Consider the following 17000-nt stretch of genomic DNA (forward strand, 5'->3'; position numbering starts at 1 on the left):
TATTTGCATGATTCAAGCAAATAATCATGTCCTCAATGTTGGGACCTGGATGCCTTTCTCTCTATTGCTGTATTAGGAACTCTCATGTCCACAAATAAAAGAAGACTCCCATCCGCTTTTGGAACAACCACTAATGGAGATAGGTACCCATGGTGTGGGACCACTCTCTACTCTTTCAATGATGTAATTATTGATGAGTTGTAATTCCTGTGACACCTTCGCTTGGAGATGGAAACCTGTTCGTCTTGGATGTTCAGGAACCGGATTAATTTTTGGATCAGTATGCAAATGTATTGCATCCCCTTTTAATTTCCCTACACCACTGAATAGATTAGGGAATGTTTCCTTTACATTTTTTCAGATCCAATGTCTCTTCTGTCATATCTTGTATATTATGACTTTGTGATGGTATCCCCTTTATCATTTCCGATTGGCTATAATTGATATCAATCAGTCGTAGTTTTGTAGCAGTCGTACAGCTGATAAAACCTCTCCCTACCGCAGGACTGCTAATGAAATGCATTTCAATTGGCACTCCGTTATCCTTATGAACCAAATCGCAATTGAATTTTCCTTTCGAAGTTAGGGGTTGTGTTGCTCCCCATTGGAAGATATTCGCCTTTGACGGTCTTAATGGGTATAATTCAGCTATTTTTTTCATATGCCTTTTCCGCTTATTACATTTACCGTAGCACCAGTGTCTACTAAAAATGGTATGTTCTGTTAACTTAGGTTCACTGTGACTTTTATGGCTACATTCCCATTTGTAGTGTTATATATTAATCTCACATACTCTTTGCTGTACCTGTGTATTCCTTATTAATGCATTCTTCTTCTAGTGGTGGATTCTCATACAAATCTCTATATGACATTCTTTCTTGACTTTGATCTTGGTCTGACTGTGAGGCTTGGATCTGTTCCTGCTCCACTTGCTTTGTTTCTTCCACTTGTAAGTTAACCATAGCCCTAACAAATCTATGTTGCTGAGCCTGTTCATTTGGATTTGTTCTCTTCCTTTCCAATTCCTTTTCTGTGTATGTTCTTGCATTGAAACTCCTCTGTATGTCATACCTTCGACTTGGGAATGTCTGTATATTTGATTTATACGTAGGAATTAACGGCATTCTTTCTCTGCACATTGTCTGAAAATGGTTTTTGTGACCACATCGCAGGCATGTTTGGCCTATGGCAGGACACTGACCTCTGTGCGGGAACTCAAACCCACACCTGTAGCATTGTCTTTCTATGGGATTTGTTTCGGTTATTCCAATCCAGCTAGTGTGTTGGAGTATCTTTTTGACCACTGCACATTTTGATTTTGACTCATGGCAGCAATGGTGTTCAATCTGTTTGGGTTTTCCATATTCGCCACTTGCGTATCAACCCTTTCACAAACTCTTGCCAACTACAATATTTCTTTCATAGGAAGTGTTTTTTAAGTGGATGTTTTCTAAATTGAGGTTATACACAACCCTCAATAATTCTTAATCTAATTGCCTCATCATCATTAAAATGAGTAAAATCAAAGTATGTTTCTTTTCGCTGGAGGCGTAGCGCGAACTGCGCTATGGTTTCATGTGGGCTCTGTGTGCACTGATTGAAAATATATTGCTCGTAATCTCGATTTGGCGGAAACTATTATTCGGACATTTATTGCTGCCACCAAAAGTTGGTATGTCACCTTTTCCTCCTCAGGTATTGTCTTGATAATGGTTTTAATTTCTTTCCCAACTAGGTTTATAAAAATATCAATTTTATTTGTGGCATTTTGGTTCCCCACCGCCCTTAAAAATTCCTCAAACTCATCCAGCCATTCTTGCCATCTCTGTCCCTGGTCTTCCTGTGGCTCCAAGTTAAATGGATTTGGCCTGCGTAGATAATTACTCGAATTTGCAGATATGGCTGTTTCCAGGGTGGCTTGGGAAGAACTCATGTCTCCACTCGCATTTTCAGAAGATGGGTTTACTAATTATCAGTGTACTTGTCAATTGTTGTTCTGTTTGCCTTGCTTGCTTTATTTTTCTACTTTTCCAACTTGCGTTTTGCAGTATTATCTGTTATTGTATTTATTGTGGTATTTCTTGTGCAATCTGTTTGGTCTTGCTTTATTCTTGTTGTTATTTATTTCATCAGTCTCCATTTATTTGCATGCATTCCTCTTTGCTTTATTCTCCTTTGCTTATATCGTTTTCTGGTGACCTTGATACATTGCTTATTGAGGCACTTGTGTGTTTAACATGTTCTACATTCATATATTGGCATTTATTTCTATACGTTCTGTTTTCGTTTTCACTACTGTGCCACCTTCTGTTTGTCAACGTTTTGTTTCCGTATCAACGTTTTGCATTTATTGCTATGCCAACCTTTGTTTTCCTTTCTAATATGGCCGCATGTATTTTCACGCACCTATGTTCTTTCCTCTAATTATTTTGTCATTCAAGCATCACCCGGCATCCAGTATTGACTATCGCGCTCCGTAAGTTCCGTTTGTTTCATTTAAATAATGCTCTCTTCCAACTCTTGCTTTTCAAGTTATTTTCTTTTTTTCACTGTTCATCCACTACTTTCATGTCCATAAACTCTCATATCATGCAACTTACCCGCTTTTCTTTAGTTTAAAACGGTCATTCCGTTCCGTGTTGCTGCTAGTTGCTTCCTCTTCCTTTCTTTCTGCTTTATAACTTCTGCCTCTTTCCTTCTGTTCCGGTTACTTTTCCCCCTCGTCACCATTGTTATATTTCTTGTGCCTGATATATATTAGTAATACTCCGGAGCCTTAACTATATGTCTTTGCTTGTTTATTCATCAACTATATCTAACCCCCTTTCAGCCCTACCCACATTCTAGATTCCCCCAAAGCCTCTTCCACATTCCATTCTAACACTCCAGCTGACAGCCAGCTACCTTATAACATCACATGCAACAGTGTCGACACCCAGTAGGTTATGGTTTAGCAGTGGGGTGTTGGCCACCTGACATGCCTTTTGGGGTTATTACCCATGCATTTGGTATGTGGGGGTGGACACCCAGTACCCTTGTGGGGGTAGTTCACGCCACTCTGCTTGTATTTTGGTGGTGGGTGCCCGGTACCTTTGTGGGGAGGGAGGCTCGCTGTACTATATTTTTGGGAGGTTTAATACCCAGATAAAAGGGACTTTGTACACTTTATCTCTTTGTTGGAGGTGTTAGAAGTCCAGTGTGTTCTGGTGCGCTAACATTTTACTGGGGTGGGGCTGCATCTCTTTTCACTAGGATCCCCTTTGACGCCGAGGTGAGAGTACTGTGAAGGGGCTCCTTGGTAGCACCAGTCGAGTAACCTTGCCCAGACAATATTTAAATGAACTAAATAAGGGCCTCCCAATGCAAACATATGCCCACTGAGTCTTTATTTGGAACAAAGTATAGCTTCCAGGCTGTGAAAGACCTCTGTCTCGTAGACATGCGACGTATGACCACATGCACCCTTACTTGTAAATCCCGGGTGGGTATGTCGTCTTTGTACAGTGCTCCATTTCTTCCTAGCTACACTCACACTTTATAAATCCCATACATATATACAAGCTTTGCACATGCCCAAAAATTGGCTGCTTCGGTCTGATAGGCTGGAACAAATTAACTTGGTGCATTGGGGTAATTTTAGGATGAGTAACATTTTGATCATCTTTAATGACCTCCGAAAGGAAGCAGGGCTTGCAAATGCTCACTATGCTCACTCTCTACTTTACACCAACACACATTAGAGCACTGCTATACCCCACAAAAGAAATCTGCCTAGCTGCACACATACGCCTTACGCAGGCCTAATGCCGCCAGAATGCAGTCTCGGAGACCATCCACAAGACTGTACACATTCGACTTTTCTCTCACTATCTTGGTACCTAATGTTAGGATGCAGCTACCACCAGGCAATCGCATCAGCTGCTCACATATGGAGTGCACCCAAGCACCCTATGCTACCCCACTTACTCGACTGACCTGAACTGCGGTCCCCAAGGGTGTTTAGCCCACAAGCGCATTGAGATCACACCAATGATGTGTATATATATATATATATATATATATATATATATATATATATATATATATATATATTGCTATATAAATGCCAAATACCATAACGTAACATAACATGAGGCAACCATGTTGTTCCGGATATACTTACTTGTCAGAAAACACATCTTGTTAAAGAACTGGAAGTGGATAAATGCCACCAAGGTTAAGAACTGGATGGCAGAGATGGGTAAATTAGTAACGGTGGTAAGAGAAACGTATACATTAAGAGGTAAAGGTGCACATTCCTGGCCATATGGAGCAACTATTTGGAGAATCTTTGAGGAGAAAGAGCACATGAAAGAAGATTCTTCTCTCCTTTTTCCGTTTCTTTTTACTGCCTTTCCCCCTATTTCTCTACCTTTCTCTCCCTCTTTCTCTATCTTGCTCTTTCGCTCACTCTCTTTTGCTGCTCGATCTCTTTTTTTTTCTCACACGCTCTCAATCTGGCACGTGTACTAATTCACTTTTTTTATGCAAATAGTACGATTATTATTCACGAATATTAAAATATCTTTATGGGTATATTGTTATGACTTAGCCTTCTGGAAAATCAATCAATGTGTTGTATTAAGGTTGTAGTGGAAATATCATATACTTTCTTATGAATTTGTATTCGTGCCAGAAAATGTAATGGAATTTGTTGTAAAAACAAAAAATAAATAAGGTTGTTTAAATAGTTCACATTTCTTGGTCAGATCACTTTCAGATTCGTTTCATTTGAACAAGCCAATAGCCCACGACAGTCAATCTCCTATTGCAGGAAGAAGGACCTCCAGAAAATACCAGGCCCCCAGTTAGCTTATGCATTAGGAGGAAATCGCTGCTTTGATAAGGAAATTAAAACCTACGAATTATGCTTTTTTGTTCTCCCCTCTTGTGTGGCACAATCCCATGCTGAGGATTTGGTGCCTTTTCTGACTACTTTATTAACCATTAGCTGAGACAAGGCCTTGTTCCGCCACAGTTCAAATTGTCCAGTTTCTCCACTGTTAAAAACCTACACTGGATCTGTATGCTTTTCAGAAGCACCACCCGATTGCAAGCCTCCCATTGCCTAGTTGTCAGGATTAGTCAGGCGAGTACAAAGGCAGCGAATATGGCAAGGGAAATGTACACTAAATCACACAGTGAATAGCCTTGAATTAAACTACGTGCACACAGGAACCAAGACTCATGTATGCTAAAAACCCAGGAGTGCAAATAGAGTGTGACAACAAAACCGATATATGAAAAGGGATGTGGGGTAAGCACCTGACCGCGAGGAAAGTCGGCAAGCGCCTTACCCCCAATTGCTGTTACAGGTACTGACAGCGCTAAACCCACGTGGAGGGCAAGCAATGACAGGATCTGTGAACTAACACTCTTGATGGTATTAAATAAGGGAACTAAAGAACTGTACTCACGAGGACGAGATAAACCTCTTGAATGTCAGCTAGCCCACGAATCCTGTTGATGAAACTGGGACCCAGAAAGGCTAGAACAGCAATGGGAGGAAAACTAAATACCTAAGTTGGAATAGTGATTACAAATTAGTGAGGAAAACATAAGCATTCACACAGGAGCTAGCTACAACCGCACACCACACCTAATAATCAAATGGGAAATAAATGCAGAAGTGCAATGGAAAACATGGAATGGATCCCAATAGAAAGTAAGGATCAGGAGCAGGGAAAAACGAAATAACCAATGCAAACTTCTCCCTACCCCTCCAAGGAAAAGACAGGAAGCTAATCTAAGAGGAAGGCTAAAGCATACGGGTTTACAGCAGCAAAGGACAGAGTCAAAGAAATATAGAACACAGACAAACTGGGCTGCATCTAAAAGGGGAAAGCACTGAGAAATGCTGCCTGCAAACAGAGGAAGACAAAAAGGGAATCAAGGGAGCAGAAATCAATTAGCGCATGAATCCAAGATTCAGGGCGGAGGAACAAGAAAACAGGAACACGGAACTAGGTACAAAGGCAAGGAACAAGGAACAAGGGACTAGTCACAACAGGAACACTGCAAACGATGACCAGCGCTGGACTGAAGTAAGACTGAGGCTTTTAAAGCTGCTTAACGAGCACACGCCTCAGGTGTGCTGACTGCTGCACCTGCAGCCACAGGTGTTGCCTATCCTCCACCCAACCTTGTCCTGCAAGGGTGGAGGTGAAGCAGTGGGCCAGGCATTCTGGGAAGCATAGTCATTTGGTTAAAGAAGCATGCTGGCTGCCAAAAACCTGGAATGGATCCGGAAGGGAAGTAGCTTGGAAAATAGGGATTTAGCGCTCCCAATTCATCACAGCACTGTAGCATAAGGTTCGGAGGAAAAGTCCAGTAGGGAATAAACCCCAAATCATGCCCCCAAGTGGTGGGAACGGGAGCGAAGGGAGCGAGTCGTGACACTAGTAAAAGCCCGGAAAAAGTGGTAACCACCCAACTGCAGGATCATGTCGGAAAAAATACTCACTGTTGGACATTTAGCCATCTGGTTTCCAGCCACTGCATGGAACAGAGATGCATTGGTGGCGGTTTGGGATGAGTTACTAAATTGGTCTGACAAGGGAGACTGGTGATGTTGGATCTCTCGGTGACCTTCGACACATTGGACCATGGCATCCTCCTCTCATGCTTGATTTCGGTAGGCGGCGTGTCAGATCTCACTATTCGATGGTGTGACTCCTTCCTGTCTAACTGCTGCAACGTGTGAAATTAGGGGAACATTACTCGGATATTCGAACACTCAATTGTGTGTCCCCCAGGGATCTTTGCTTTCTCCTCTTATGTTTAATCTCTATATGCAAGCGCTAATGAGTATCTTTAAAAAATTTGATGTGGGCTTTCACTCATATGCAGATGATACTTGGATATACATTAGAGTTAGTAAGTCAGAAAAATCCCTCCATAACATTGGTCAATGCTTGAATGAAGTGGGACTATGGATGTCCCACAGTCGTCTTCAATCAAACCCATGTAAAACATAGGTGATTCTGTTTGGACCTAAACACCTGCTAGCAAATGAAACAAGATGTCCTCCATCCCCCAGTTAATGGGGTCAAGGCTCGCCCTTTTCTTCTAAAATCAAGAATCCTGGGTGTATCTAGCAATCAAACCTTGGCAGCGGAAATCAGGTCGGAGCCAAGGTTTTACTATGTGCACCTTCTGAGCTTTGCCCTCCCCTTAATTCCACAGAACCACCACTCCACTGTGGTGGGGGCACTAATTAACTCACGGCTTGATATGGTAATAGTTTGTTGGCAGGCATTCCTAAAACACAGTTGACCAAGCTACCGAGGGCTCAGAATGCGTTGCTGCGTCTCATTTATAAAGCTTCAAAATCCGCTGCGATTTTACCCATGCCTATATCGCTCCATTGGCTTTCTGTCTGGGAGAGAATTGATTTTAATATTCTATGCTTAGTTCTTTGTCTTCACACAACCTGTCACCTAAATACCTTGCCGGTAAACTGCGCTGGTATTTTCCGAGCATATTGCTCCTCCAGATGTGTTTTCAGGGGGAACAGATGCTTCTCAGTCCACGTTCCTAGACTGTCGAACACCCTTCCCTGGGAGCTTCTGAGCATGGTATGCTTATAACAATTTCAGAAATCTTTGCAAACATACTTTTTCAAATAATCGGTGTGGATATAGAGGTGTTTTTTAGAATTAAATCTTTAGAATTATCCACTGCGATAGCCCCTGTCTGCAGGGATGCCTGACACCCAGGAGATGGTTTTAGCTCCTGCTCATCAAATCTCAATTTGGAACCCTGTAATAAGTTTACCATGTAATTAGTATCAGTGGGAATCTTCCTTGAGCAACTTGGGTGTATGAGCAGGAATGCTAATTTGCTTTTGTTTGATGGATCCATCTTTTCATGCTTGGAAGTGGGAATTCATTTGTGAGTGTCCACATACAACGTAGTTTTACCTTAACTATACACAGATGTTCTAGTGTTTCATCTGTGTTCAATTGCTTTGGTTTAGGACCTGTTACTTTGCTTTGTTCAATTATGTCTTTGGCAATAATCTTGTGTAGTATAAATCCACGACTAGGTTTTTTTTTTTAACTTAACTCATGATTTGTTGGTTATGAGGTTAATGTAAACTGGGAAGATTAAAGTCTTTGGTTGTTTCTGAGCATCACTTATTTGTTTGATTGATGTTTGCAAACCCAGTAGATTAGGAAGCCTGGATCTCACAAATATTGGTTAGATTATTCTACATGCTTACGTTGCTAGGTATTCCGTGTTTCGGAGATTACATCGCGTCCTAGTACAGCAACAATGCTAGTCACATCTTTAGCCCTGCTTATCCTCTGTTCTTGTTCCCCTAGTTGGAAATTTTGCATTTATAGTCTCCATAGTGAGTGGAGCCCTAAGATGTGTCACTACTGCACTCTGAGCAATATTAGGTACTGGGAGGAAAAGGCAAATGAATACCTTTCAGGTCTTTTCAGTGTGGCTGCTGAAGCAGTAGATCAGGTATTTTTCTGACTTTTCATTTCCAAAAGCTGATTTGTAATAGTTGTAAGAAGTGATGATGGCACTGATGCTGTGTATGACATTAATGATAATCCGAAGCAAAGAGTAATAAACACAACAATACTCTCAAAACTATCTGCTGAAAGGACGAGTAATATCTGTGACACAACTTTAAGAGGCTGCATTCTGAATCCGTATACAAATACAGAGAATTTGGTATAGCTTGAGGTTTTATTTTATTTTGAATATTAACCCTCGCCTCACACAAAATGGTGATGCACCATTTTGATCGGCATACCCTAGATAGAATCTCACCAAATCAAGCACACTCATTGAATTGAGTTCACCGCAGGTAAAAATCAACACTTTTCATACATGCTTCCTTACTTAGTATATTACCCACTTTTTGGGCCTCCAGTTTCTCACCAAAAACATAACACCGGATGAACTGTAAGCTATATTAGAGTAACATCAATGTGGTCTACCCTTCCGGGCATAAACTGATAGAATTCACAAGAAACAATAAGCACAGTTAACCTTCTTTCAGCGACAATATGTTTAATTAAGGAATCATTCCAAGGGCATTGTTACAAGATAACGGCTGTTATCCCAACTCAAAGGCCCATGCTAAGCAAAGGCATTTAACAAAGGCCAATGGACATAGTAAACGTGGTTGTGACGAGAGGAAGGTGGCATTATTGCTATTGGAACATTCCACGCAATGAGAGTAGAATATTCAGTTTAAAACTCGGTCAGACAAACGACACACATTGCAATCTTGGGACAAAGGACTTTGTTGCCCTCTGCCAGTGCATTTTCTGCAGTGGAGTGCCAGCATTGCAATTTTCTAGCCGTGGTTATCGTGCAGATGCTGCACACACCGTGAATGTCACTCAAGCATTGTCGCTAACCACATCCTGCAAATCCACACACCTTCCTCAAATTCTTCATATGGTTCCCGGATTCAGGAACCTTACATTGTTTTCAAAACAGCATGTATTCATTGTATAGATCTTGACCGATTATAGATTAGGCTATGTTGTCCTAAGAGAGGTGCGAGTCCTGTAAAATTCTTCGTAGTGTCATCCACTAGTACTAAGCATATACCTATTTCTCGCCAATTCATTTATACATTGCATATCGGCTCACCTGTGTCTGTGCATGTATGTGCTACATTCCCTCAGCTTTTACTTCAGTAGACCCTGAACGTTTCCCATTTATCTCTAAGTCTCCTTCTCGGTACCAACCTCAGAATATAGTATGCTTCTGTTATGTTTACATTAAGCATGTCCCACAACCAACCAGTATTTTAGGAGGATGTCTTTGCAACCCATGGATGGATAACCTTCTACGTGGTATTATCAAAGCCAGGCGGACACATTTAGAATTTAACAAACGATGTGTGGAGAACACACCCTATAGGCATAGGGTTAAAAGGAACATCCATCTCAATAATTTCACTTTGTGCTTGTAACATCTGCTGCAAATAGTCCCTTACAGGCCCACGTCATATGGAAGAAGCCCACCTTACTTACTTGACATCCGGGGCATCTATGATTAGGAGGGTCAATGGAATGCAGCTTAGCAGGCAAGTGGTAGAATCTGTGAATAGAATTGAAATGAATTTGGCCTACCCGTGGACCGTGTGAGATGTTCTTGGTAAGTTCACAGATTTTCCTCCAGGTTTCCTTGTCTAGTGGCCCAGGAAACTCCTCCTTCTCCTTGTGTAATGCTGTGCATGGGGTCACTACTACTACCTGGAAAGTGAGAGGAGTTGGTGGTGCTCTGGGGAAATCAGTCCATTTATGTTTTACTGCAGACCGCAGTCTCTGATATGCAAGGTTGTTGGTCCGTTTTCTTGGACACTTCGCAAAGAAGTCACTTCCGTTTATAAATGAGCCCTCATCTACTGATCTTCCCAGTTAGCGATTCCAGACTGGAGTCTCAGCCTGTGTAAAATGGGGTCAAAATTGATCTCAAACTTCAGTACTTTCCAACAATCCAGAGATGGGGACAACCGGGAAGTGTCATTGAGCTTTGTCCCATCTGGTGCAGGCCTAATACCTACACCCAATGGGATTTAGACCTTTGGGCTGGCTGTTTGTTTCATCCGAAACTCCCGCAACCAGGGATGCCGTGGAAGCAAGGAATTGTTCCAGGTGTAGTGTACTTCGCATGGGTTCTGTTCACAGAAGCATTACATTTATGCATGTTTTCCACTTAATTGCCAGCTGTCTGAGAGAAATCCCTGAAAACTGGCCTCTTGCTTTGCCAAGTCAGTTTGCCTGCTTCTATAAAACTCGCAAAGAAAGGAAGAGCCCCTTTACTGAGGAAAAAAACAAAGGCCAAGTGACCGACCCTGTGGGATGGGTCATGCTTGGAAAGCTCTACAATCCTCTTTGAACCGCCTATACCTTACCAGAGGAGAAATCTCTCCCTGTTGAGTTTGACTGAGCACAATCCTATATAACCGGTTATTTGGCCTTGTTTGCTTGCTGCAAAGGAGTACTCCCGTTTTTCGTAACGTTATTAAAGATGACGCAGATATTGACCCCTTTGTTTCTATGGCTAGTGATGCCGCCTCACAGCCACACCTCGGCGATGATGCACCCAAGCGGCACCACTTAATGGATATTGCTCCACAGGCGAGGCACGGTGAGCCAAAACGTGAGTTTAACGTCATCCTATAGAACTGGTTATTTGGCATTGTTTTCCTCAGTAGAGGGCTCACATTTATGGCATACTTCTATAAAAAGTGTGCAAAAAGGATTTAATACATTCACTGGTAAAATATATATCTCGAATAGATGGTGCAAAAGGATTCAAAGTTCTTTTTGTTCATTTTCATACAAGAACATGTCCTATTTATTTATATATTATCCTACGAACTAATCAGACCCGCAAACCTGTAACTTAACTGTGTCTATTCATTGCACAGGTCATGTTCCATGATGTTTCAGCCTATTTCTCTGAAGAAGAGTGGACGCTTTTACACGAATGGCAGAAGGAACTATACAGGAATGTGATGAAGGAAATTCACCAAGCTTTGATCTCACTGGGTAAAGTTTAAATGTATAGTATTTATATATGTCTGAGTTTAGCAAGAGGGATTTCACTTGATTTTTCAAAATGGTTTTTGATTTTGTCTTGATGTATACTGTTCTTTTTATTTTTTACTCTTATGAGGCTAATAATACGATTTTGTATTGATGGATCAGGCCCACCCATAAAAGGAGAAAAGAAATGGGAGGACTAATGGAAGCAGATGCTCTCATTGCTCACAGGCGCTGATAGTTTAGGAGATATTGAAATCTGTAGGTGCTACAAAGACAATGGCACCTGAAATTTTTTCTGGGGTTTTGAGGAGAATTACAGTTTTACTGCCCCACTTGGCCCCTTGGTGGAGTCGGGAACCAAATGGAAATCATAGCCTGTGGAAAAAGTGCTTATTTTGTCACAGATCCGCAGGGTACGAGGCAGAATCGGAAATAAAGCTAAATTCACAGGCCTGACATTTACACATTAATAAATGCCTCCCATGAAGGTTACACTGCACATAACAAACTGCAGGCTTCTGAGCGCAAGAATTGTGGTTGCAGAGAAACACATGGAGTTCATTCTACAGAAAGTAGTATAGAATCCATGTATTATTTTGCACATTTAACTTAACTAAAAATGGTGTGGGTTGATATCAGTACTAATACAACATAATATATGATTTGCAGTGCCAAGTGGATTCTGCGCCAACAAAGTTAGTCTTGGTATTTTTCTTTCTTAAATGCAACTATGTGCTCCATTGCATAAGGCACACCGCAGAGTGCCTTTCAATGTGACAGAAAATGTTTCTATGTTCTAAGCCGCTTGCACAATTATATCTTTTTAGGTATCAATAATACATACAATTTACATAAATTCATACATTGACGGTCTTTACCGTGTTAAAGAGTAAACCTATATGGTATGTTTCACTTGGTGGCATTCCCAATGATAGATTTTTCTGGGGTGGGGCGTGGACTGCAGCAGAGGAAGATTAATGCTTTCTCTCTAGTGTACAGACTGCCCTCTCTCCTTAGATTTCCGGCTTGGACGTTTGGCACTATGCTAGGACAAAGGCAACCAAAGTCCCACAAGATGGATGATTTCCAAGCACTGTGGCTAATATACTGGGATACGTGCAACATGCACCCTGTGCTTGGAATGCAGGACACAATCCTTTAGATCTGTTTTTAGAATGGGTCCTCTCTGCTGTGATTTGAAGAACATTAATGCAGGGATCCCACAACCACTTGTAAAGTCAGGGCTGAGGGGGATGTGTTCCAATCCTTACAATGATAAGTAACTGGTGGGTGGTAGTCCAGTAGCAGGTACCTGCCCATACCATGGCAGATGATGCATTATTGTTCCTAGTTCAAACTGCATCAAAACCTTTTTGAATGGGTGCTCAGAAGATCTTACCGAGATCTTATGAGATCCTGGGACCTCTATGCGCAGTTAACTCTTTGATAAGTGTCCCCATCATATGTGAACATTATAATGGGCCACGGAATCCAGAGTAGCAGCGTCCGAGCTGGGTTAATCCTGCTTCGTTTTGGGGACATGCAGAAGAATCGGGGCTCTGAGTTTGCGACTACATCGAGCTCTGGCTGTAGAAATGGAGGAAGGGGAGCTGACACCTCTTCTTCTTTTACACAAAAAGTACACAAGCTGTAAGAAGTCAATTCAAAGAAAAGCTACTAAATTAGTTACCTTAGTATCCAACAAATGGATATCCTAACTTGAAACCTCCCGGACTGTCCAAGAGAGACACAAAGCAATGCAAAATCAAATCCCACACAACGTATTGATAAAAATGTGTTACAATTTTTTATTACACAAAAGTGAATACATATAACCAATACACATCCTCCTATACCTTTAACAAGACTGTGGTAGGGGTATTTGCAACGGATGCATGAAGGCAAAACAAAAAGTCCGCTTTTTTTGGTCAATGTCCTAGTTTGCCATAAGAATGCACCATATGCTTGAAATTTTGTGCTTAAAACAAATGCTTAAATGTGCCTAAAACAAGTGCATAGAGGCAACCAAGTACAACTTCTTGGTAGTGCAATTCTGCCAATTGTGCAGAAATATTTTCAATACATAATACAGGTCTGCCTACATAAACATTTTACTTTGTTCTAGTGCAGAAGTCGAGGTCTCGAACAAAAAATGATGTCGTGAAAAACAGACAAAGAAATAAATTTCAACAAAATGAGACCACTGTTACGTTTCGGCAAGCCACCTGTTAGGCCTCTTTAGAGAACCGCCTTCCTCGGGGCTGAGTAACTGATGGTAATCCCTACGGGGAAGCAGACAAAACAATCCATCACATATAAATATGTACATAGAATAATAAATAAAACACAAAAATGACACTGTGGCTTGCTGTATGTCTCTCAAACACATGACCTGGGTATATCAAGTATAGGGACCCTAACTACTCAGGCCAAACAATTGTGCAATAAAACAGACTACTGATTAGGGTCTACCTAAGAGAGTAACCTTACCCAAAATAAATGTGGGTGGAATTCATCAAGGGCAGAATTTCTAGACGCAAAGTTCAACCTCAGGGTGAAGCGTGATGCTGCAGGAATTGAGGTAAGTCATCACTAGAAGTCAAATGATTGTAAAAATTAGCGCTCATTAATGTAAAATGCTTGCAGAAACTGCCATAGGAAGTATTAGAGGCAGAAAAGTGGGAAAGAGAAAAGGATTACAAAAATTGTACCTGAATGTGAAGGTCTGTTGAATTCTCACATCATGGCAACAGACATAGAAAAATCAAAGCCAGTATCTAGATTACAAACTTCGGAACAAAGGAAGAAGAACTGCCACAAGTCGCTGGCAAATGAATGTCCAATAAAGGGACAATAATTCAGTAATGAATACCTAATCTGCACAAGAAAAGCAGAAGAAACGAAGAAAAAACATACGGAGGAAACAGAACAGAGAAAACCCCATGATTAATGTCAGGTTTAAGAAACTTGAAATGGCTGAATTAAAAAAATTAATAAAGAGCATCTGTATTGAAGAGCTCATCAAAATCATGCATCATATTCAAACGTACATGGGGTGCATGAGTTAGTGAAAACGGGATGCATGCACAAGAACAATGTTGATTAATGGCCCCTTTGGAGTGATGAAAGTGAAATAGAGTGAAATAGTATCGTAATAAAAAGGCACTCATCAGCTTCATACATCGAGTTTATAAAGAAAATGCATGCACAGAGAGAAAGTTGATAATTGAACCCGTTAGAGTGAAAATGAAATCGTATCGTAATGAAAAAGCATTACGGACTTAAAAGCTTACCGTGAGTACGGACGGACAAAGAATTATAGCCTGTACCGATGTTGACAGGGGAAGTGCCTGCATGCGTCTGGCAGAGAGGCCTCGGCTGCAGAATAGCTTATGTTGGGGCTGGCAGCGTGGTGACGCCTTGAGGGGGAGGAGACGCGTAGGCGTATGGAAAGCCACACGTTGACAAGGCTGACACACCTCCGTAACTATTGGCTTACAATGTGCAGCCAATCACAAGTGGTTGTGGTATGACACACCCAACTAGGCAAAGAAGGCCATGAGAAACGGAAACCGGACTTGGAGCCTCACAGTGTGCGAAGCACATGAAGCGACCGGACAAAGCAACGAGCATGAAGCGAAAACAATGCGCGTCATGCCAAGATGGCTAATGTAATGCGCGCCAAAGAAGTGTGATCTACCTAATGTATTAAACATGCTCTGCTGGAATATGAGTAGACACCTGAGAAATGGAGCAAATAACAGGTCCTGAAAGAATAAAGGAAAAGCTACAACCAATAAAGGCTGCCTAATTATGCGTTTGTCATGCTTAGCTGGAATATGAATGGGCACCTACAGGATCAAACACATTACTGCTCCTGAAAGAGATGAGGAAAAGCCACAAACTGTGCTTGAGCTGGTTTCCTTGCAAAATTCGTATTGAAAACCGGAAAGGCTGCGGTTAATAGGACACTGAAGCCTATACATCTCAGATAGAAGTGTTGGATGCTGAGATGTCAAAGATGAGGAGGTGTGGCTGCATCATAAAAAATATATAATAAATAACTGCGTCATAAAGGTGGGATAAATTCCTCATTTAAGCCATGCACATGAGTACCCAATCGGAAAATCCATCTCGCCTCCCTGTCCAACAGACTTTTATGTATGTTACTGGAATTTTTGACTGTTTCCAATACCCACCATTCGCAAAGAATGTGTGCAATTTCAAATTTAGCCATGAAGAGAATAGCCAAACTTCATGGCTAAATTTGAAATTGCACACATTCTTTGCGAATCCAATCCTTTCCAAAAATCTATCTTACATTGGAAGCAGTACATAGACATCATTTTTATTTGGGAAGGACCAGAGGATGAACTCTTAGAGTTATTTTCCTGGCTGAACCAGATTGATGCGAATATTCAATTTACACTTGAACATTCCAACAACCAAGTCATTTTTCTTGACCTAACCATTGGGCATCAAAATGGCCAGCTTAAATGCAGCCTCCACAGAAAATCTAGTGCCAGAAATACATTATTACACCACACAAGTGACCATCCTCGGCACCTCAAGGACAACCTTCCGTACAGGCATTATCTCCGCGTAAGAAGGAACTGTACTGATATTCATGATTTTAACCAACAAGCGGATGAACAGGATACTAGACTCCGCGAGAGAGGCTATCCCAAAACCCTCATTAAGAGATCTAGGAAACGGGCACGATGCACGGATCGTGCTCTCTTACTCAATACCAAAACACCTCAAACCGAGAGCAACAACATGACTTGTGTTCTTACACACGGCACTTCAGCTTTTCGAATCAAGAAACTTATCCTAAAACATTGGGACATAATTAGGCTGATCTTCCGGGTGAACCTTTACCTCGGTTTGCTTTTAAAAGGGCTCCCAACATTCGAGACAAACTAATACATTCCAGCTTTAGCAAGAATCAACCTAAAACTCGTCTATGGGAGCTGCGTTCAGTCAAGGGCCATTACCCATGTGGCTCATGCAGTGTCTGCCCCTTTACAAGAAAAATTAAAGATTTCAAAATAAATGACTGGGTATGGACTTTTCCTAACCTGACCAATTGCAAAACCAAAAACGTGATTTACTGCATTGAATGTCCGTGCGGACTTCGGTATGTTGGTCAAACCAGCAGAGCAGTGCACATCAGGATTGCGGAACATCGATCACGCATACGATGCAAAGTGGTTACGGCACCCCTGGTTAACCACTACATGACTGCCAATCACTCACCCAATAATGTACTATGGTGGGTATTGGAAACAGTCAAAAATTCCAGTAACATACATAAAAGTCTGTTGGACAGGGAGGCGAGATGGATTTTCCGATTGGGTACTCGTGTGCATGGCTTAAATGAGGAATTTATCCCACCTTTATGACGCAGTTATTTATTATATATTTTTT

General features: G+C 41.4%; 1 protein-coding gene across 5 annotated transcripts in view; it reads left to right on the forward strand.

Moving 5' to 3' along the window:
- Positions 1 to 17000, forward strand: part of LOC138582123 (zinc finger protein with KRAB and SCAN domains 1-like) — a 98206-nt gene that overhangs the window by 44574 nt on the left and 36632 nt on the right. For 3 of the 5 annotated variants that reach the window (XM_069653119.1, XM_069653115.1, XM_069653116.1), the window contains exon 2: positions 11453 to 11573. In XM_069653119.1, coding sequence (XP_069509220.1) covers positions 11512 to 11573 — 62 coding nt within the window. In that variant the 5' untranslated portion in view covers positions 11453 to 11511. Of the gene's footprint in view, positions 1 to 2441; positions 2477 to 11452; positions 11574 to 17000 lie in introns of all 5 variants that reach the window. The other 2 variants (XM_069653120.1, XM_069653117.1) reach the window with 1 other exon arrangement.

This window comes from Ambystoma mexicanum, chromosome 3q (genome assembly GCF_040938575.1).
Source record: "Ambystoma mexicanum isolate Mex_15411 chromosome 3q, UKY_AmexF1_1, whole genome shotgun sequence".
NCBI classification, from domain to species: domain Eukaryota; kingdom Metazoa; phylum Chordata; class Amphibia; order Caudata; family Ambystomatidae; genus Ambystoma; species Ambystoma mexicanum.